Source organism: Schistocerca serialis, chromosome 12 (assembly GCF_023864345.2).
Source record: "Schistocerca serialis cubense isolate TAMUIC-IGC-003099 chromosome 12, iqSchSeri2.2, whole genome shotgun sequence".
NCBI lineage: Eukaryota > Metazoa > Arthropoda > Insecta > Orthoptera > Acrididae > Schistocerca > Schistocerca serialis.
The window spans coordinates 79352438-79374322 of record NC_064649.1 but is presented as its reverse complement, the minus strand read 5'-3'; the positions used below and the strand labels follow the sequence as shown (position 1 = coordinate 79374322).

At 41.2% G+C, this 21885-nt stretch overlaps 1 protein-coding gene across 1 annotated transcript in view; it reads right to left on the bottom strand.

Annotated features, from left to right (window-relative positions):
- The window catches only part of LOC126428433 (unconventional myosin-Ib), an 852237-nt gene that overhangs the window by 10835 nt on the left and 819517 nt on the right, over window positions 1-21885 (bottom strand). The window contains exon 25 of the mRNA XM_050090358.1: window positions 12212-12393. Within this exon, the coding sequence (XP_049946315.1) occupies window positions 12212-12393 (182 nt within the window). The remainder of the gene's footprint in view (window positions 1-12211; window positions 12394-21885) is intronic.

Here is a 21885-nt window from a genome sequence, read left to right as displayed (position 1 = left end):
CGTTACTGGAGGAGAAAAATGAGCTCTTTTCCAGCTAATTCATGAAACCTTTGGGGAGAGGATCTGAGCGTGGTGAAGAAAATTGCTAGCTGGGACTGAGTAGCAGGACCAGCTCTACAAGATAAATTTATGAGTGACCATAGTATCCAGCAGAGCAAACATATCAAATCTACCGAAATCTAGGCACACAACACAGTCTGTTACTCAGTAGCATTTTATCCTTTTTTTTGGGTAGTGAAACCAGTGTTCATTGATCCTGTGTCCAGAAAAATTCTCTGAATTCCTCAAGCAATCTAATGTCCTTGTTGCTCATGGATCAATCTCGACTGGCAGTAATCCCTGTAGTCTCCAAGTCCCAAAACCATCTGAAGTCATTATCTGAGGACGGAGGAAACCAGTCAACATTAACAAAAATCACCGCGTTTATATGCTCACAGGCTCTTGACTTGTTCACACTAAGAATCCAGCCAACTATGCGAGGAACTAACACGAAAGATTCTGCGCCAGTCGGTGTGGCTGAGCAGTTCTAGGAGCTACAGTCTGGTACCGTGCGGCCGCTATGGACGCAGGTTCGAATCCTGCCTCGGGCATGGATGTGTGTGATGTACTTAGGTTAGTTAGGTTTAAGTAGTTCTAAGTTCTAGGAGACTGATGACCTCAGAAGTTAAGTCCCATAGTGCTCAGAGCCATTTGAACCATTTTGAAAGATTCAGTTATGCATACTGGCAAACTATTTTTCACTGTTTTCTAATAAAAATCGCCTCCTATGAGAATCTGAATGGGAATATCTTCTGTGGAGTCAGTTTTTGGATCTGTTAGCATAATCTCATGGTGTATGATAAACTCTTTACATGTAGGTCAGGTGACTGATGTGAAATCACATGAAGACTTTCAAAGGCAATGAGTGACACTGAAGAATTCTTCCAAAGGCCATTCCTATTAAACTGAACAATTCTGTGGTACCATGAAGCTGTAGGCTTTGATTCAAATGAACAAACAATTAATTCTCGTTGAACTACAGTCTGGAGTTCCAAATCATCAATCAGCAATTTTGCTATGAAGCTGGACTGACTTCCAGCATCCAGCACACATTGAGTTGTCTGCTTAGTCCTCTAAGCCCTGAGATGCGTACTTGTGCTGTCTGAAGGTATGTGGATCCATGGGGAGCAACAGCAGTTTTTCCGATGGAGGTAATGTTGGTTTGGGCTGTAGGAATCTTAATATCCTTTCCTACATCACAAATGGACTTATGGTGCAGCTCTTTATTCTTAGCACTCTGAGCCTTTTCCTTCTTCTTGCAATCTGAAACTGTACACCCACATTCAAGCCAAAGAAAACATTTGTTTGCTCATTTCAATTTATCTATTCAATCACTGACACGTATGATCTTTGTACAGTCCTGTACACAATGGCCACGAGACTCACAAAAGACCCAGAATAGTTCTTGAACTATAGTATCTTTCTGGGTTGGACTTTTAGATTTCCCATGCATGTGGAGTGCGGCAGTGGTGGGGGGAGTCCTAAAGGTGGTAGAAATATCATCATGTATTTTCTGTGTAGTAAGTGCTCCATCCTCTTCTGCACTCAGAAACTCCATCAGCTGCAAAATATCCCCTTTGGATATTCCTGTACGCTTCGTGTGAATTATCCAGTGGCAGCAAACGTCATCGAGAAAAGCACAGAGAATTTTCGGCATGAGGACTCATCCATATCCATTCACATTTTCCTCAACAGCCTGGAGAGCTTGAATACTTTGCTGGAATTCAATGAGTGGTGAACTGAGTTCCTCTGGGATGGCCAACTAAATGGATTTTATGACGCTGCATGATCTAAATGGATCTGATTTATCCAATCCTTGTTGCCATAATGAGTTTGGAGAATCCTCTTCATTTCTGCAGATGCCTCAGCCACCACTGCAACACCTTGCACTAAATGTTTTGGCAAACCTGAAAAATAGCTGCAAACAAATACATGTTTATTGATGGTAAATACCAATGGGTTCCTGTTGAGCAACTGATCAGACTGCTCCCACAACTGTGCCCATATCTCCAAATCACCCGAAAAGGGCTCAAGTTTGATCATCAGAAGCCTTACTGAAGTTGAAGAAACATTCATCGTTATGGACTGTAATGTGGGGGTGTCAAAAAGGTTTCAATTTGGTGCACATTTTACAACCAGTTTCTCTATTTTATGTATTTGTGGCTTCTATACGATCTTCATACTTTTGTAGTGTCTGCGTTGTACTCATTATCATCATCTAACAGGTCATGGACTGCCCCCGCCCCCTTCCCCCCCCCCCCCCCCGCCCCCCCCAATCTAGTTTAGTGAGCTGGTGCAAAATGTCCTGTGATTTCTCTTTATAGTATTTGTAATCTGCTAGTTCCACAGTGTGTGTCAACCTTTCAACTTCTGTGATGAAGTGCGTAATGTTCATTCTTTCTCTCATGCATCTCCTCTTTGGGCCATGTAATTGTGCTTCTGAACTTATACAGTCCATCACATTATTCATTAAGGTATGGCATTGTTGGCTCACAATCAGCAATTCCTGAATGAACGATATCTGAAGATTGCTAGTCTGTGTGGTAGAACAAACAGCTGTCCTTTGGCTGCACAAGTTACATGAGTATTCGCAGTAGCATTCCAGAGCAGTGCCTATTACCATAATGAGTGAAAGAAAGGTTTGATTTAAATAGCAATGGAAGCACAAACAATATACGTTATCTCACTTATAACCTGGGAATCAAAAAATAATGCCACAGAGGTTCCACAGTATATATTACAATGTTGCAGTTGTACTTACCTGTGTTGTCCAGTTCACTCTTAGTTCTGTCCCTTTCTTCCCAGCTCACTCCTCCAGGGTTTTGGCACCAAAAACTGTTGTGTTGTGAAAATATAGTAATGACAGAGTGTACTATCAACAAGTGTATTTCTCATCACAGAATTACATATATCAACAAAAATCAACAAGTCAGAGATATTCCTCCAAAGAATAAACAGACCGTCTGTCACTTGTAGTGGATTGGACATGCTGGATTGGACATGCTTACAATGAAGACTCTGCTCTTCTTCCATGGCCCAGTGGTCACCTGACATAACTCTGTGATTTTGTCTTATGGGATTGCGTCAATGGTCATATGCTCCTCCCTTCACTGACACTTAAACTGGGAGAATTGCAAGGAAAGATAGTTAATGCAGTTGCTGATACTGAATGTGACATGTTGGGACTTGTATGGCATGAATTGACTATTGTATTGAAATTTTCTGAGTCCCAAATGGCATCCAAACTCAGCATCTGTAATGTGAGTTAAAAATTGGAGGGACGCTCTACCCACTGATATGTGTGTCTCTTACGTATGTCTTGTAGTTTTTGCACAATTGTCTATATCGTCTTCTGGAACCCTAGAGGTACTTACGAATAACCCTGTATTTTTGTACAGTGTCACCCCTCTCCAGATCTTAAACACCCTGTTGTTTCCTTTCTGGAAGACAGGGACAATTATTTCTTCCTTACAGTCCTCTGGGTAGATATATACAGTGTAACATTGTCACAAGATGAATAAATAACTCAATCAACAAATCAATCAAAGAACAGAGTACAATACCACAAACCCATACAGAAAATTTTTTTATTCTGTTTACATCTCCTGCACTTGGAAATTGATGGCATATGGACCACCTACTGCATGCTCAAAGAAAGGTGATGGGAGATTAATTACAAGATATAAAGAGAAGAGCAGCTCCCAATGATGATAAGCTAAGTTGTTGAAATATTGTGACAAGACAAACATAAAAGCTTACACAAAAGGGCAAAGCGTGATGTTGTTACTCCTTCAGGCAACGCTGCTAGAGAACAAAATCTAAGCTGTTGCACACTCTCGGTAAGATCAAAGACTGAGCAGCAATTCATTTTCAGTTTTTAAATGAAAGTAAAGATCCAAAGTAAAGACAAAATGTGCTGCTTATCACATAGGGCTTCAATGTTCCGAGATACAACACTGTCGTCAAGCAGTGTTTGCGAGTCCAGTACGAAGAAAGGACTCAGAAGGTGGTCGCCTATCTTACAGCAAGGGAATAGGGAAACTGCAGATGATGCTTGAAGATCACCTTCACATTTCTATTGAGTCGTTAATGAGGGATGTGGGCATCAGTCAACAATCAGTGACAACAATCACTGATAAGCTTCCCAGAGGGTACCCTAGATAAAACAGGGCCAAAAGGAAGTAGAAGGCAAATTGTTACATCATTACCAGCCTGATTCTGATAAACTTCTTTTGAACTTGATCACCAGAGATTAAAGTTAGATGTATTGTTATTGCCTTGAGACCAGACAGCAGATCAAATATTGGAAATACTCAGCACTGACATCATCAAATAAGGGTGACACAGAAGTCATCAGGAAAGGTTGTATTGAGTGTTTTTTTGGATTTTCATGGGGTGCTATTGACACATTATGCTTGTATGTGCTAGACAATTACTGGACAATATTACAATCATTTGGTGGGGTAGAGAATGCTGATGAGCAAAACCGTCAGAAAGTTTGTTTCCTGCACAACAGTGCACCAAAATATTCCCGAACATAACTGGCATTCATTTTTTCATTGTGCTCCATAGATCACACCAGGAATGTGGAACAAGTTAAGTTATAAATTAACAAAAGAAAAAGAAATCATAGAAACTTTATCTGTATAGTGTATTAACTGTCACTGTACTGCTTATGCTAATTAAATTCAATGAAGTAAATAAGAAACAAAGCTATCACTTTGTAAGAAGTTGTTGCTGCCTCAGTTATATTCAGTAACTGTCATTTATCTCCTATAACTAGCTTGATACTTTTTCTTGATGATATTGGTATTATGCAGCTTTTGGATGTAAAATTTCGTATCGTCCTCTATATTCCTCCATCTGACAAACAGTGATTTCTTCCTGTTTTCTCATGTCAACAACAAACTGGGTGGTAAGCAGTTTAAGGGCACAATGAGTTACAGGAAATGTGTAGAAGTTCTTTAGTTTTTTAATGTGAGCAGCCACCTGATCATTAATTTGTGAATATGTGGAGAGGGACTAGTTGACACACTTCATTGTTACTGTGGTGTCACCGCCAGACACCACACTTGCTAGGTGGTAGATTAAATCGGCCGCGGTCCATTTAGTACATGTCGGACCCGCGTGTCGCCACTGTGTGATCGCAGACCTAGCGCCACCACCAAGGCAGGTCTCGTGATACGAACCAGCACTCGCCCCAGTTGTACGAGGACCTAGCTAGCGACTAGATGTACGAAGCCTTTCTCTCTCATTAGCCGAGAGACAGAATAGCCTTCAGCTAAGTTAATGGCTACGAACTAGCAAGGCGCCATTAGCCTTACAGTGATTGTAATTAAAGTCTCCTGTGTATCGTCAAGATCGATGTACCACAATGATATTAAAGATAAGTATTAATTCAGCTATGTACTTTTCTTAATAACATTAATTACATAGCCTGTTACAGTACTTCATGCCCGTCTGCCTTAGTCTAGCGTGCATTTTCAGCCATCTCGAACTACAAGGTGTCGGCCCAGCTGCCGACACATCAGTTACCACAATAATACAAATGGTATGACTGTCCTTCATTTGGCAGAAAATCAAAAAGGTTAAGAACACACAAGTCAGTTCAGTAGAATGACCAATATACAGTGTGACCCACAAGAAATAGTAAATTTTCAATTGATCTTCTCACTAAGACATAGATGTGCTCGTGTAATCTAGTGCCTCTAATCAGACCCACATGGTGTGTAGTTCAGTTCAGTATGGAATGTTCACCAGTGCTGGTGCATACTGAGGCAGTGGAGGAGTTCTGTCATGTGCAGACCATTGCAGCTGTCCAACATGCAGTGTGCTGAGGAAGAGACTGCCATTTCCATGTTCCAGACAGGAGGTCAATATCCTGATGTGTAACACAATAACTCAAGATGAGTTCTGTAACTGATGTGAAGCATAAGGGATCTGAAATGACAGTTCAAGCATCAGAAAATATCTGACAAATTTGTGCACCTCTGCAATGAAGCCCACAGTTATTTGTCCATGGCCATTGCAGAACATTAAAAATATGTCACATGTATTTACAGAGGATTGTGAAAGTATAAAGTGAGTAGGAGGAATTTCTTCATAACATTACTGGACAGAATTGACAAAACTGGCACATTTCTGAAAATTCTTGTGATGTCTGATGAGACATACCTTCATCAAATAGGTTTGTCAATAAATAAAACTTCAGATATTACTCAGACAATAGCTTACAGATCATCTGAGAAAATGCCCAGGGTAGCACAAATGCCATTGTCCGGTGTATTAAAGCCCACTGGAATCATTTGGCCATTTGGGCCCTAAATGACAGTGGTTGACCAGTGAGTGTCAGTTCAGAGCAGTATGATGCCACAATTAACAATTGTTTCATTCCAGAGCTGCAAGGAGATTGCTGTCTAAAAGCAACACTCAGCAACATGGATCTAAAGCCCGTAGGGCCCGAAGTTCAGTGACAGTACAAAGGCACCACTTGCCATTTCAACTACTCTCATGATTTGGCAATATTCCACGGCTGGTGAGATCACATCTTTCAGTCCCTGATTTTTATCTGTGGAGTTATCTCAAGATCAGAGTTTTGTCATGGTGACTCTACAATGAGCTGAAATCCACAAGTCAGGAAGAGATGACACTATTCATCAAGAAATGAATGAGAATGTAGTGAGGAGCTTCTGCAAACACCTTCAGCAATGTATTGCCAATGAGGAAGACATTTATATGAAGCACTTTTTAAGAAATAAACTTCTACAAGGGGGAGTGGGAAAATAAGTTTCCCCTGTCGACTGTGGGCAGAGTCGTGTGATATGGGCGAAAGACGACACGGCAGGTGAATGCCCATGTGCAAGACACCGATACACCATTGGGTAGAGGTCGACCACGATCAAGCAGATGGCGGAGGCCAGCCACTCGGTCTTTTCCCAGAGCTATGGAGAGAAGGTGTGTTTTGGAGGCGTGGTCAAAGGCGGAAGTGAGAGCAGTCATCCGCTATGAATGGGCACATGAAGTATCAGGCACAGGAATTAATAACTGCCTTGTTGAGGTGTATGGGTCAGGTGTGATGTCAAGGCAAATGGCGTGGAGATGGTGCCAGCAATTTGGTGATGTATTTCAGCAAGTGCAGGACATACCGAGACTTGGGCGGACGTGCACGGCCACTACAGATACAAATGTTAGGAAGGTGGATGCAATGATTAAAGCAAACTGGGGGATCACTATCAATGGAGTAGTGGCAGAACTGAAATCAGACATGAGCAAGCTCACATGATCATCCACAACATCCTTTGATACAGGAAGGTGTCCGCACGATGGGTACCCGCCAACTGATCTTGACACACATGGAACAACACATGGCGTTCAGGGTGGAACAGCTCATGTGTTACCATGTATCTGGCAATGACCTTCTGTTTTGGATTGTGACGGGAGATGAAATGTGGGTCCACCATTACACGCCTGAATCGAAGGCCGCATCCATGGAGTGGAAACATCCGTCACCACCTGTCTGAAAGAAGTTCAAAAGCACTCTGTCTGCAGGTGAACTGCTACTCACCGTTTTCTGGGACACCAAAGGAGTTTTGCTGCTGTACTTTCTGAAGGACGCTGCGCGGTACTGTGCCACTCTGTCAATTGGAAAGAGATGATTTGGAAAAAGCGGCCTGGTCTTCTCAGATCTGGTGTTCTGCTGTTGGATGATAAATGGAGACCACACATGGTGACAGCAACGCAAAACCGTATTGCAATTCTTGGTTGGGAGCACCTACACCATCCGCCTTACAGTCCAGATCTCACATCAAGTGACTTCCATCTGTTTCCTGCTTTGAAGAAGACTCTCGGTGGAAGGTGCTTTGGCAGCAATGCTGATGTCAAACAAGCAGTTCAACACTTCTTCCGTATGCAATGCTCTGATTTTTTCCTGGAAGGCTTTTTGAAGCTTATAAAGTGTATGACAAATGTCTCAATGTACTTGGGAATTATGTAGAAAAATAAAGATATGTCTTATCTTCAATGTCTCATTCTCTTTTTTTCCTTTCACACCCAACTCTGATCACAGTCTATAGGGGAAACTTATTTTCCAACTCCCCCATGTATTTCGCTTTTCAGTAAACATAATGTGTATAGAAAAGTTATCTGTAAGTTAACTGTATTATGAAACAGACAGATTGCTACCCACCACAAATATGTCTTGTTGAGCTGCAGAGAGGCACAATGAAAAGACTGTTACACATTAGCTTTTGGCCAAAGCCCTCTTCAGAAAGGAAAAGAGAAAACACACACACAATGACACAAGCAAGCACACCTCACACAGAAGTGATCGCTATCTCTGGCACTGCCTCCAATACAGCCGGCCACCCAGGGATGGCTTATCTTCATTTACAAGAACTCTCTTTCCCAGTATGCTGAGGGCCTCACAAAAGCCTTCACAGACAAGCACTGTCCCCCAGATCTAATCAGAAAACACAATTCCCATGCCATATCCCCACACACTCCCAGTCCTCCCACCAACCCTACAAAGCAGAGCCCCTTTTGTCACTTAATACCACCCTGGACTGGAACAACTGAACCACATCCTTCGTCAAGGCATTGATGATTATCTATCATCATTCCCTGAAATGAGGGACATTCTACCCAAGATCCTTCCCACCCATACTTAAGTGATGTTCTGTCACCCACCCAACCTCTGCATCATCCTAGTCCAGGGCTTAACAACTGGCCGGTTTTGAGCATGAGTACTCGCGTCTGCTCAGGCACGTGCTCGCGAGCAGGTGCAAGGTCCTGGAGTAGGGAGGGAGGGGAGGGAGGGGAAATGCACGCACACGTTTGAATAGGGCTGCAGCGTGCCTATTGAATTCGTGCCGACTGTGTAACGTTTCAAGTACTACGATCAGCTCTAACAGTCACTTTGCTGGTTAAGATTCATGTAAAGTCGCCGTTGTGTAACCCCAACCATGCTTTCGCAGTTGAACCCCCATTGGGAGGAATTGTATCTGCTTACAGAAAAACATGGTGTTGCGAAATGTTTAGTATGTCACAAAACGCTGAATTCTTTTAGGAAATTTAATTTGCAGTGACATTATATGTCGTACCATGCGAAAGACTACGGAAGTGGAAAATGTGATGGACCAGATCGTGCACAGGAAGTTATTAAACTTAAAAGGAAGCTATCTGGACGACGAAGAAAAATCAACTGAGGCAGCTGTCAGAGTGAGTTACAAAATTGCTTTGCTTTTAGCAAAATCCCTGCGCCCCTTCACTGATGGCGATTTAATAAAAGAATGTTTGGTAGTTGCAGCGGAACATTTGTGTCCATCTCAAGTTGAACAGTTTCGGATTGTGGCATTATCTAACATGACCATTATGCGTCACGTACAGGACATGGCAGATGACGTCCAGAGCCAGGTTGCAAATATCTGCAAAGATTTTATGGCGTATTCTCTAGCTCTGGATGAAAGTGTTGATATCACTGGAACAGCGCAGCTTGCCATATTTATTACAGGTGTTAATAGAGATCTTCAGGTGAGGGAGGAGCTCCTCAATATAGTAGCCATGAAGAACACAACAACTGGAGGTGATATTTTAAGTAGTGTTGAAGAAAGTGTTGAAAATATAGGATTGTCGTGGAATTCTTTAGTTTCAGTGTCTACAGATGGTGCACCAGCGATGACAGGGAAAAAATCGTGTTCCGTTGCGCTGTTGAAGGAGAAAATGCAAAAACTGACCGTGCCAAATGAAATAAGGGGCGTTCACTGTGTGATCCACCAGGAAAACTTATGTGCAAAGAGTATCACTCTAAAAAATATGATGAGTGTTGTTGTTCATACAACTTGAGGATGTAGAAAGCCAGTATGGTGGCCTGCCTTATTACAGCGAGGTCTGCTGCTTAGTCATGGCAAATTATCAAATCAATTTTTTTGCCTATTAGATGAGATCAATATGTTCATGGAAATAAATAACATGTGTGTTCCTGAATTGAAAGACCCTTCATGGAAATGTGATCTCGCGTTCATAGTAGATTTAACTAGCCATCTGAATGCTTTGAACATTTCACTACAAGGTAAAGATCTGCTAATTACTCATTTCATAGATCGAATACAAGCTTTTAAAATGAAATTGATACTTTGGGTGAGTCAGCTGGAAACAGGAAAGCTAGCTCATTTACCTAAATTATCATCCATGCAAGATGTTCACAAGGACTGTGAACGTTATTCACATAGCTTAGTTGCCCTTAAGGAAGAATTTGATCAACGCTTTCAAGATCTGACAGCACCAAGTCAGTGATTTTGATCTGTTCTCCTCTCCATATTCAGCGAATATTGAAGAGATTCATCCTGAGCTCCAACTAGAAATTTTTGACCTGCAGTGTGACAGAGAATACACGTACAGAGACAAATTTCAGAACAAAAAAAACATTTTGGAATTCTACACACACTTCCCTCAGGATAGATTACCTCGTTTGCACAAACTGGCGGCTACAATAATATCAATGTTCGGTTCCATGTGTGTTTGTGAACAACTGTTCTGTGCAATGAAATGTAACAAGGCGCACCTGAGAAACGCATTGCCTGATCGAAATTTAAACTGCACGCTGCGCCTACAATGCACAAGAACAATTACTCCAAACATAGATGCAATTGTAAAGGGCAATATGTACAAGATAACCGAGAATCCCACACTTCAGCGACACCGTTTATTGTGTAACAGTTCACAAATTAATACGAATGTAGAGGCATACACTTAGCTAATAAAATTATGTGGCACGTGTACATTCTCCTTTATTTGTTTCATTTGTCGCAGTAATAATTCATGAGTGATGTCCCTGCAGGTGGCCGCAGATTTACATTGACTGGCGGCAGCTGTTGTGTGCCCCACGTGACTCTCCCCACTCTCCACTCTGGTCTGGTAGTGGGGGTAGTGTGCTCGTGCTGTTCCGTGCTCACGCCTTGCTGCCCACAGCTTGCTCCGCAAGCACATGTTGTGAAGCCCTGTCCTAGTCCATCCCTACACCACCCAGTGCCAATCCAGGTGTAAGACCTGCTCAATCCACCCACCCAACAGTTCCTATTCTAGTCTTTTCATAGGCTTATGCTACCCCGTCAGAGGTTGGACCACCTGCGAAAGCAGTCATGTCACATACCAATAATGCTGCAATCATTGCACAGCTATTTATACTGGCATGACTACGAACCAGCTGTCCACCAGGATGAATGGCCTCTGCCAAATTGTGGCTCACAGCAAAGTGTAGCGCCCTGTGGCACAACATGCAGCTGAACATAACATCCTTGATTTCAACATCTGCTTCACAACCCAGGCCATATGGACCCTCAGATCCTCTATAGTCTTTCCTGAACTGCACAGATGGGAGTTATCCTTACAATACATTATCTGCTCTCGAAATCATCCTGGCCTCAATCTACAGTAACCTACCATCCCCATACCCTCCATCCAATAGTTCCTACCCCCTCCGTCCCACAATCTCCTGCCAATTCAAGTCGACTCATCTTCACTGTACGCCACTCTGTTTTGCCACATAGTCTCTGAATGCCCCCACCCATGCCCTGTTATCCCTCCCCATTCCCATTCCCATTCCCATTCCCACTCCATACTGGATTGCTGCTCCTGCTTGACACAATACAGTACATTATGGCCGGAGCATCAGGAGGCAGTGGTCATTTGTGTGAATGTGTATGTGTTTCTCTTTCCCTTTCTGGAGGAGACTCTGGCCGAAAGCTCAATGTGTAACAGTCTTTTCGTTGTGCCTGTCTGCAGCTCAACGTGTCATTTTCATGGTGAGTAGCAATCTATCCTTTTCATAAAGTTCCTGATATTCCAACCTGGATTTTTTGTTATCCATGAGTTATATTAGTGTAAATGTACAGCAAACCTCATAATAAACTATTTCTCCTGTGGCACCCTGTACACGGAACAATAAAGTAATTCAGTGAATACAATCTACCAATCACTTTGCAATGGCTATACGTAGAATGATACAGAAATTTAGATGACTATTTGTAGAACTGAAATGGAGAGGGGGGGGGGGGGGGGAGAGAGAAAATGGGGAGGGGGGGGGGGGGGTCTGTAGGTACAAGGTGAACATATATTTCTGATGTACACAGCACAAGTAAATGTCACTGCCTTGCAAATTTCAGGGAATGATACTCACTCAGTACTGATGTTGACCTCAGGGGGTTTCCCGACAGCATTCTGGATGACGAGGAATAGCTTTGTCACAATTTCGATGACGTGGCCTGTCTGGAAGATGAAGTCGCCTTTCTTCTTCCCGAGGTCACTCTGAAACAGGCATCCTGGGATGTTCTGGTGGCTCGCATCAGAACTGGGGCTCAACTGTAACAGGAACCAACAGGGGCTGCGCTGCTACACTACGCTACTCTACAGGACACTACAGAAGGTAATACATGTTCAAGAGGCCTGCTACAGAGATCACCAGTACCAAATATTTCTACATTTGGCTCCAAATACTTCAATACCTGCAACAATAAGAGGAGGGGGGGGGGGGGGGGGGGGAGAAATCTACACACAAAATGTTAAATACACAAGCTAAACTATGATACACTACCATCATCAACCACTAAATTCTGGCTAATTTGTAAATAAAAATTGGGCATTGACTATATGTGGTTGACAAAAAGCTTTAATAGGAACAATGGTAAATGGAAAAATACAGCAATCAGAAAGTTTACTGTATGTTACATTCAATTTCTGTCCAGTGGATCTTTTCTTACCATACTCTTATGTTTCAGTCAAAGCAACAATCTAAGTAATATACTATCTGCCATAAAAATACAGTTTTGAACAGAGCACAACCACCTAGGCACATCACATTTTACTCTCATATTATTAACAATGAAATCCAAAGAAGGGGAATTAGAGTTTAGCAAAGTATAAGACCTTGTAAGGGAAATTGCAACTAGAAACAGGGCATGTGTCCAGTTGCATTAGAATTAGTGCAACCCCGGCTCTGTAAAGAATTGAACACCCATATACAAAACAGCTTATGTGTTAAATATTTGATATTAAAGCTACAGATGCATAAAAGTTTACATAAGGTCTGAAATTATGCTGACAGTTTTCTGGAAGTTTCTAAGTGCTCTCATTATCAAAAAGTATTTGAGCATATTCTCGATAATTTGTGCTCCATTTTAAGCAAAAACTAGTTTTTCACACATCTCAATGTTTGTAATGTCATATCTCCTAAAGTATGTGTCACATAATGGTACAATTTTGCAGGTGAAATGTTGTTGTGATGCCTTGTGTAAGGAGGAGAAATGCGTACCATCACGTTTTCGACTTTGATAATGGTCGGATTGTAGTCTATTGCGATTGTGGTTTATCGTATCATGACATTGCTGCTCGCGTTGGTTGAGATCCAATGACTGTTAGCAGAATATGGAATTGGTGGGTTCAGGAGGGTAATACGGAATGCTGTGCTGGATCCCAATGGCCTCGTATCACTAGCAGATGAGATGACAGGCATCTTATCCGCATGGCTGTAACGGATCGTGCAGCCACGTCTCAATCCCTGAGTCAACAGATGGGGACGTTTGCAAGACAACAACCATCTGCACGAACAGTTTGACGATGTTTGGAGCAGCATGGACTATCAGCTCGGAGACCGTGGCTCTGGTTATCCTTGACACTGCATCACAGACAGGAGCGCCTGAGATGGTGTACTTGACGATGAACCTGGGTGCACGAATGGCAAAACGTCATTTTTTCGGATGAATCCAGGTTCTGTTTACAGCATCATGATGGTCTCATCCATGTTTTGCGACATCGCGGTGAACGCACATTGGAAGCGTGTATTCGTCATCGCCATACTGGTGTATCACCCAGCGTGATGGTATGGGGTGTCATTGGTTACACGCTTCGGTCACCTCTTGTTCGCATTGATGGCACTTTGAACAGTGGCCGTTACATTTCAGATGTGTTACGACCCGTGGCTCTACCCTTCATTCAATCCCTGTACAACCCTACATTTCAGCAGAATAATGCATGACCGCATGTTGCAGGTCCTGTAGGGGCCTTTTTGGATACAGAAAATGTTTGACTGCTGCCCTGGCCAGCACAACCCAAGATCTCTCACCAATTGAAAACGTCTGATCAATGGTGGCCGAGCAACTGGCTCGTCACAATACGCCAGTCACTACTCTTGATGAACTGTGGTATCGTGTTGAAGCTGCATGGGTACTGTACCTGTACACGCCATCCAAGCTCTGTTTGACTCAATGCCCAGGCGTATCAAGGCCGTTACTATGGTCAGAGGTGGTTGTTATGGGTACTGTTTTCTCAGGATCTATGCACCCAAATTGTGTGAAAATGTAATCACATGTCAGTTAGCATAATAAATTTTTCCAATAAATACCGGTTTATCATCTGCATTTCTTCTTGGTGTAGCAATTTTAATGGCTAGTTGTGTATATGGAAGACAAAAAAATACAATTTCTGCTGCCCCTGGAGCCATGAGACAGGAAACGAAACTGGGACTGTGTAGTATGAATAATGAACTGGGTTAGCCGTTTAGTAATATAGGTAGTAAAGAACTGGCTATGACTCATTCAAATGAACCATTCCAGCATTCAACTAAAGTAATTTAAAGAAATAATAGAAACTCTAAATTCCACAAGATTTGGTATATAGATGTAGGACATCTGCAAGTGAGAGGCATGATAATCATTCAGAGAGACCTGCTTCAGTTGTATTAATTATTTATTCAAACCACAACTGGTTTCGGGATGTTAAAATCCCATCTTCTGTTGTATGAAACTGTGACATACAAAGGAGAGCAGGAAAGAAATAGAGTACAACACATCTGTAAAAACTAGAAGAGCAGACTAGCGATACAAGGTGACTCTCTTATTGTATTCGGTAATGCGGAACACACAGTCTTGGCAGAACTAGAAAAAAAGGAGAGGGTCTAATAATGAAACAGACCTAAAAATATTACAGCTGGGAGGGGAGGATGAAGGTAAAAGAAACCGAGAGCAAACACTGAATTCACATTGTCCACCGTCGAGCAGCCACACAGTGTGAACGTGAACTGTGACTGAATGGAGGTCTGGAAATGCTTTTTATCAGAGCGTATAATTTAGGGTGCTCAACCTCATCATTCTCATTTGTTATTTCATTGCTTACATTACCACACTCACATTTTAGATTTGTGTCGGTTTTTATGTATTTCATTTTACGTCACTCGAGCCAATATATCATAAATGTGATGATTTACTTAGCATGTCTATGTTGCAATTAATTTTTATCACTGTTGTTACTGTTTTTATCCCTCATAAATTTATTTTGTCTGTATGTCATTACTTTGTTCTGTAAAAAGTCATATTTTGCTACACATTTGAGAGTTATTTAGCCACAATGGATACCACAGCTTGATCATATTCTATCACACTACTGGCCATTAAAATTGCTACACCACGAAGACGACGTGCTACAGACACACAATTTAACCGACAGGAAGAAGATGCTGTGATATGCAAATGATTAGCTTTTCAGAGCATTCATACAAGGTTGGCACCGGTGGCAACACCTACAATGTGCTGACATGAAGAAAGTTTCCAATCGATTTCTCATTTACAAACAGAAGTTGACCAGCATTGCCTGGTGAAACATTGTTGTGATGCCTCGTGTAAGGAGGAGAAAAGCGTACCATCACATTTCCGACTTTGATAAAGGTCAGATTGTAGCCTATCACGATTGCAGTTTATTGTATCACGACATTGCTGCTCGCGTTGGTCAAGATGCAATGACTGTTAGCAGAATATGGAATTGGTGGGTTCAGGAGGGTAATACGGAACGCTGTGCTGGATCCCAATGGCCTCGTATCACTAGCAGTCAAGATGAGAGGTATTTTATCCACATGGCTGTAACAGATCATGCAGCCACATATCGATCCCTGAGTCAACAGTGATGGTATGGGGTGCCATTGGTTACGTGTCTCGGTCACCTCTTGTTCGCATTGACGGCACTTTGAACAGTGGACGTTACATTTCAGATGTGTTACGACCCGTGGCTCTACCCTTCATTTGATCCCTGTGAAACCCTACATTTCAGCAGGATAATGCATGACAGCATGTTGCTGGTCTTGTACGGGCCTTTCTGGATACAGAAAATGTTTGACTGCTGCCCTGGCCAGCACAACCTCAGATCTCTCACGAACTGAAAATGTCTGGTCAATGGTGGCCGAGCAACTAGCTTGTCACAATACGCCAGTCACTATTCTTGATGAACTGTGGTATCGTGTTGAAGCTGCATGGACAGCTGTACCTGTACACGCCATCCAAGCTCTGACTCAATGCCCAGGCATGTCAAGGCTGTTATTACGGCCAGAGGTGGTTGTTCTGGGTACTGATTTCTCAGGACCTATGAACCCAAATTGTGTGAAAATGTAATCACATGTCAGTTCTAGTATAATATATTTGTCCAATGAATGCCCGTTTAGCATCTGCATTTCTTCTTGGTGTAGCAATTTTAATGGCCAGTAGCGTACATTTTTAAATTCAATTTTAATGGCCGGTAGTGTATGTTTTTAAATTAAGTATTGTACACTCTCAGAGCAGTTAGTCCATATTTTCTATAATATCACTGATAACATCATTGGCACCTGTGCCACACCGTGCCTTCAGACCTCCAGCATGATCCTCCACTCGGTTGTGGTTTGTGTTCATACCGTGTGGCTGCCCGATAGTGCAGAGAGTGAGTACAGTCTTTGTTCTGGTTTCTGTTTCCTCTGTCCCACCCAGCTGGATGTTACATTTTTTTGTATCTGATTATTAGGCTCTCTCCTTTTTTCTAGTTCCACCAAGAGGCAGTGATTTGGAGCCCTTGCACTGAAAAGTCTGACCACATGTTATGCACCACCAAATACAGTAAGTGAGTCACCCTGTTTTGCTAGTACGCTCCTCTGGTTTTTACAGATTTGTTGCTTTAGATTTCTTGCCTCCTTCCTTTGCATGTTACATTTTCATACACCTGTAGATGGGATTTTAAAATCCCAAAACCGGTTGTGGTTTGAATAAATAATTAGTACAACTGAAGTGGAGCTTTCTAAATTAATTATCAAAACTCTAAACCTTGATGATAAGAGATTTGAAGACTTAATCCTGCTCTTTTTTTATACAATTGTGAGGTACCTTCTCATGGCTAATGATGTAGCAAATTACCACCTGTAACAGATAATAATCACTGAGAGAGAAATACTATCTGAACAATGAAAATGGAAAAATATGTGGGATGTAACAAAAAGCATGGCCAAACACATTATTCACACACAGTACAATAACTGTGGAAAAAAAATGTGGCAATACAAAATACCTCCAAACCATATGAAATGTCAAAACATTTTCTGAGTTACTTATGGTTAAGTTGCAGTTCTAAAGCTATATTGGCACTGAGTTTTCAAATATGTTTCTATTTGCAACTTTGTTTCTGACTGAGACCACAACATGTTGTACTGATATTCACGAGGGAATATCCTTGGCCAGAGAATATAGTGCATCCTTGGCCAGCACTACATTTCTTCGGTGATGTGGTTTGTGGTAAACTCTAGATATATAAAGTATGTAATATTCATATCAAAGGAAATGTCGTTAAGCTGTATTGGGTCATAATACCAATGATATGTATGGTTTTATGTCAGAAATAGTGTGTGCTGTGCACTGTTGTTTCCTTCTGTTACACGGGTTCAAGGACACTGGAGCAACTGCAGTGGACTTGCTGCAATAATGGTGCCATTGAAAGTTGGTACACGCAAAGCCAATGGCTGTGGCCTGTTGAAAGATGTCATCATTGGGACTGCAGCCTTTCCTTATTGTAGAGAAAGATATTGTACTGTAGAAAGAAAAAACAGGAGTAGCTTTGTATGATCTTCATTCAGCTGTTGCCTGGCTGTCTTCACAGCATTAAGTCATACTTATACACATGAGCAACCAGAGTTTCTGTTATTACATTGACGATACCAATGTATTATGAAGAACGAATAAAAACTGAACAGTACATGTTATTAATAGAAATTTGAAATCTGTGTTGAGAAATTATTTGTTGCAAGAGTGCTTGTTCTACATGTTAATTGCATTAAATCTTATCTATGACATGTCACTGAACAGAATCCAAATCATTAATTGAGTGAGGCTGAGAAAAAAAGAAGTTAGCTATGTTTGAGACTGACGATTTTTGGTGAAGTGACTTTGGGTGTGGGTGGTAATATTAACATTTACAATCAATTTTGAAAGGCTATTACATGTTCTTTAAGTGACTTAGAGTTTTTGAAAGCTGAAAGGTGACACAATTTTTGATACTGATGTAATGTTAGCTCAGAGATATGAGTTACATAGTTGGATTCATGACTGATTTGTCGCATGTGATAATATATCGCTGGTTGTCTTTGCAATGGATGACAACAATAAATGCTGAGCTGAAAAAAAAATATTACTGCTTGATATTATGAGCAGATTTATTTATCACTGTTATGCAGTTAATGCCTGCTACTCCTATTAAGCAACAACCTGCTAGGATAATTTATGTCTTTGGAACAGGTGACGGTGATATTGACCCAAACAGTGTTGGTGGAACAGTTTGCAACATTCTTGCAAAGTTAAGGCCTAAGCAGGATAACATTATCAGTATGTGTGAAGACTAGTAAGCTGCTAACAGCACTGAAAGGCTAAGTGGGGCAACATACAGTACCAGAGTTACTAATATCATTGGAAATGTATTGTTGTTAATGAATTACACTGTCAGGTCAATTGTCAGACACGGAGAAGAAATAGTACGTGCACACTAACCCGTCGCAATGTTTGCAACTATATCAGTTGTTTGCGTCCCCACCAACACTTCTGACAAACATTTCTGAATGTACTTATATGGATATGGTGTCTGTTCTTTCGGACATGTCCGAAAGAACAGACACCATATCCATATAAGTATATAGTTCTGGCAATACCAGCCATGACATTCTTCTTCTGTTCAGATGCACACATATTCCCCGAAATCTTACGGGAGTTGGTAAGAATGTCTTCCACAAGTAATGAGTTTATTGGGGTGGGACACTATGAATTTAGTGTGTGGACATACAAGGTGAGAATTTGGGTCTTGCAGGATACGTGCACAAGATAGTCCCTGCAGTCGCACTATCCTCTGTGCCCTCGGTGGCTCAGATGGACAGAGAGTCTGCCAAGTAAGCAGGAGATCCCAGGTTCGAATACCAGTCGGGGCACACATTTTCCCCTGTCCCCGTTGATACATATCAACGCCCGTCAGCAGCTGAAGGTATTAATATAATTCTAATTTCATTTCTGTATGTGTATTTGCTCTGACTGCAACACTGAAGCTGTACACAGAGATTTGACATTACGGTATAAGATTGTGCACTATGCTGTGTCTACTGAGAAAGTTGAATCAATTATTAATTACGACTTAATTACTAACACTCAACAATATAAGTGGATGAAGACAAATGTGCAACTGCCGTGTCGGGTGAGAACATACTATAGCAGACATGGCAGGAATGATATGCTGCACAAGATGAGTGTGGAAAATACCACTGCTTTTTGTAACTTCACTAGGATGTCATTGCCCGATTTTGAAATTCTATGAATGTGATAGAGCAATTTGTTTCGAAGAAAGACACAAATTTCAGAAAAAAAAACATTTCCTGCAAGGCAAAGACTTGCTGTTAGCCTCCAATTTTTGGCAATAAGAGAATCCTTTCGAAGCCATATTTATTCCATATTTAAAAGCCAACTATATCTCAAATAATTCCTGCTGTTTGAGCAGCACTGGATGAAGGATTACACAAAGCAATTCAGTTATGTCAATAACACTGAGGTCTAGTATACGTTTTATGGTATCTTGAAATAGTAATAATACATTAATATATAAAATCAAATCATCTTCATTCCAAAATCTACGAACTCTTCTACCGTCACGTCACAGTCTGCTACTAATGAAAGTGACAATGCCATCTGCAGTTGTCGTCATCCCCTGTAACACACCCAAGCTAACTCATGATTCCTTTGTTCTCTTACTTAAGTTCATTTCTGCCTCAAAGAGTGCCTGATGTGGTTGCCTGTACCATGTTAGCAGAGACCTCATTTTCTTTCCTACTTCACTGCAACTCTTGTTAAGCACAGTAGTGATTTTCTGGATGGAGTCCTGTTTTAACTTAGAATATTTATTGATTTCACTTCATACAATTCACAGGCATTCCTCTGCCTCTGTGATAAGATCAAATATCCATTGTCTTGACATGACAACAGATATCTGAACTTATCACCCTATATGAGGCAACACAATTACTATGCTCTGTTACGCATAACACAAACAACATACAGTACCATTAAGCAGTAGCAAGCACAAAGCAATGTTTTCCTTGATCTTACTGACACAATGAAGGATAGCTGTTTTCATGTTTCCAACATGTTGCAAACATTGATAGTCCAGCAGTAGCTGCAAACAATGTTGCAAAATATACTTAAAACTCTGTGTAAATAGAACTAAAAGTTTATTGCCAATGTTTTGCATAACATGTCACAGAAGGTAATGTTGACACATGTTTTATGTCGTTGCTGGGGACAGGAAAGCTTCACAAAAACAATAACACAAAACTGGCAATCTTTACAAAAGTCTTTTCATATTTGGCATTTTCCTCTGTGACTAACAAAAATGTCATTGATCTGAGAGCAGCATTTTACTAATACTGGTGTCTGGTAGTTACTGAAAATAGAACTTGTATTTTGCCTTTTTTTCCCACGATTAAGATTCACTTATAATCTTGAAATAACAGTTCATTTTCCACATGAATATTTGTGGCTCCAGGTATGGTGTCAAATGAAGACACTACTTCCAACAAATTTCAGTCTGCCATATAAAACTACACCTCTATGTAAAATTAAGAGAGTTTGAATAGCATGCCATTATTGAACCCTCCACCTTGCACCCTATGGCAGTTTGCACAGCATGTATGTAGATGTAGATAGTAGGAAAGTTATTTTTGATACTGAAACCAGCAAGCATCTGAGAAATATGTAAGGGCAAGAAGGGAGCTCCAGAAACCACCTGCAAACTAGGCTAACAGCTATTTTGACCACAGATCCATGCCAGTGTGTGTGCAGCCCTAGGTTCTGGTTTTAACCATAGGATGAAAATCATTAACTCTATTAATGCTGACATGGCAAAGAATCTGTTCTGGAATGGCAGTTCAGATGTGTAGTTTTTCTGAAGGGATACAAATCCTTTCACAAGTTAGTGGAAAAGGAACGTCCCATGCTAGCTACAAATTTGGATACTGTCAAATGTCTCATATTCTACTGATAGCAGTATTTTCTTCCATCTTCAAGTACATATTCTGGATGGCAAAGAGAACTCTGATGCTATGACAGTGTCTTCTTTTGAAAAACGTTCAACAATGTTCAGTTGAAGAATATTTTTGTCTTCATCTTCATGATATTTCTTCATTTTCAGTAATATAAATGAACCTGATTTGAGATATCAATAAATACAAAGTAATTCATAGGTACATTTTCATTTTAAACATAACACTGAAAGACAATGCAGTACAACAAAAGTAAGGAACTAACAACAAAACTGGCTACAAATAACACAAAAAATGGGCAAAAAACAGTGTGTGTGTTTGTGTGTGTCTGCAGTTCAAATTCACAATTAAGTGCCTGGCAGAGGGTTCATCAAACCACCCTCGAACAACACATGGAAGAAATGAACACTTAACTCTTTCTGATTTCTCTTATTTTATTATGATGTTCATTTCTCCCTATGTAGGTGGGTGCCAACAAAATATTTTCACACCCTGAGGAC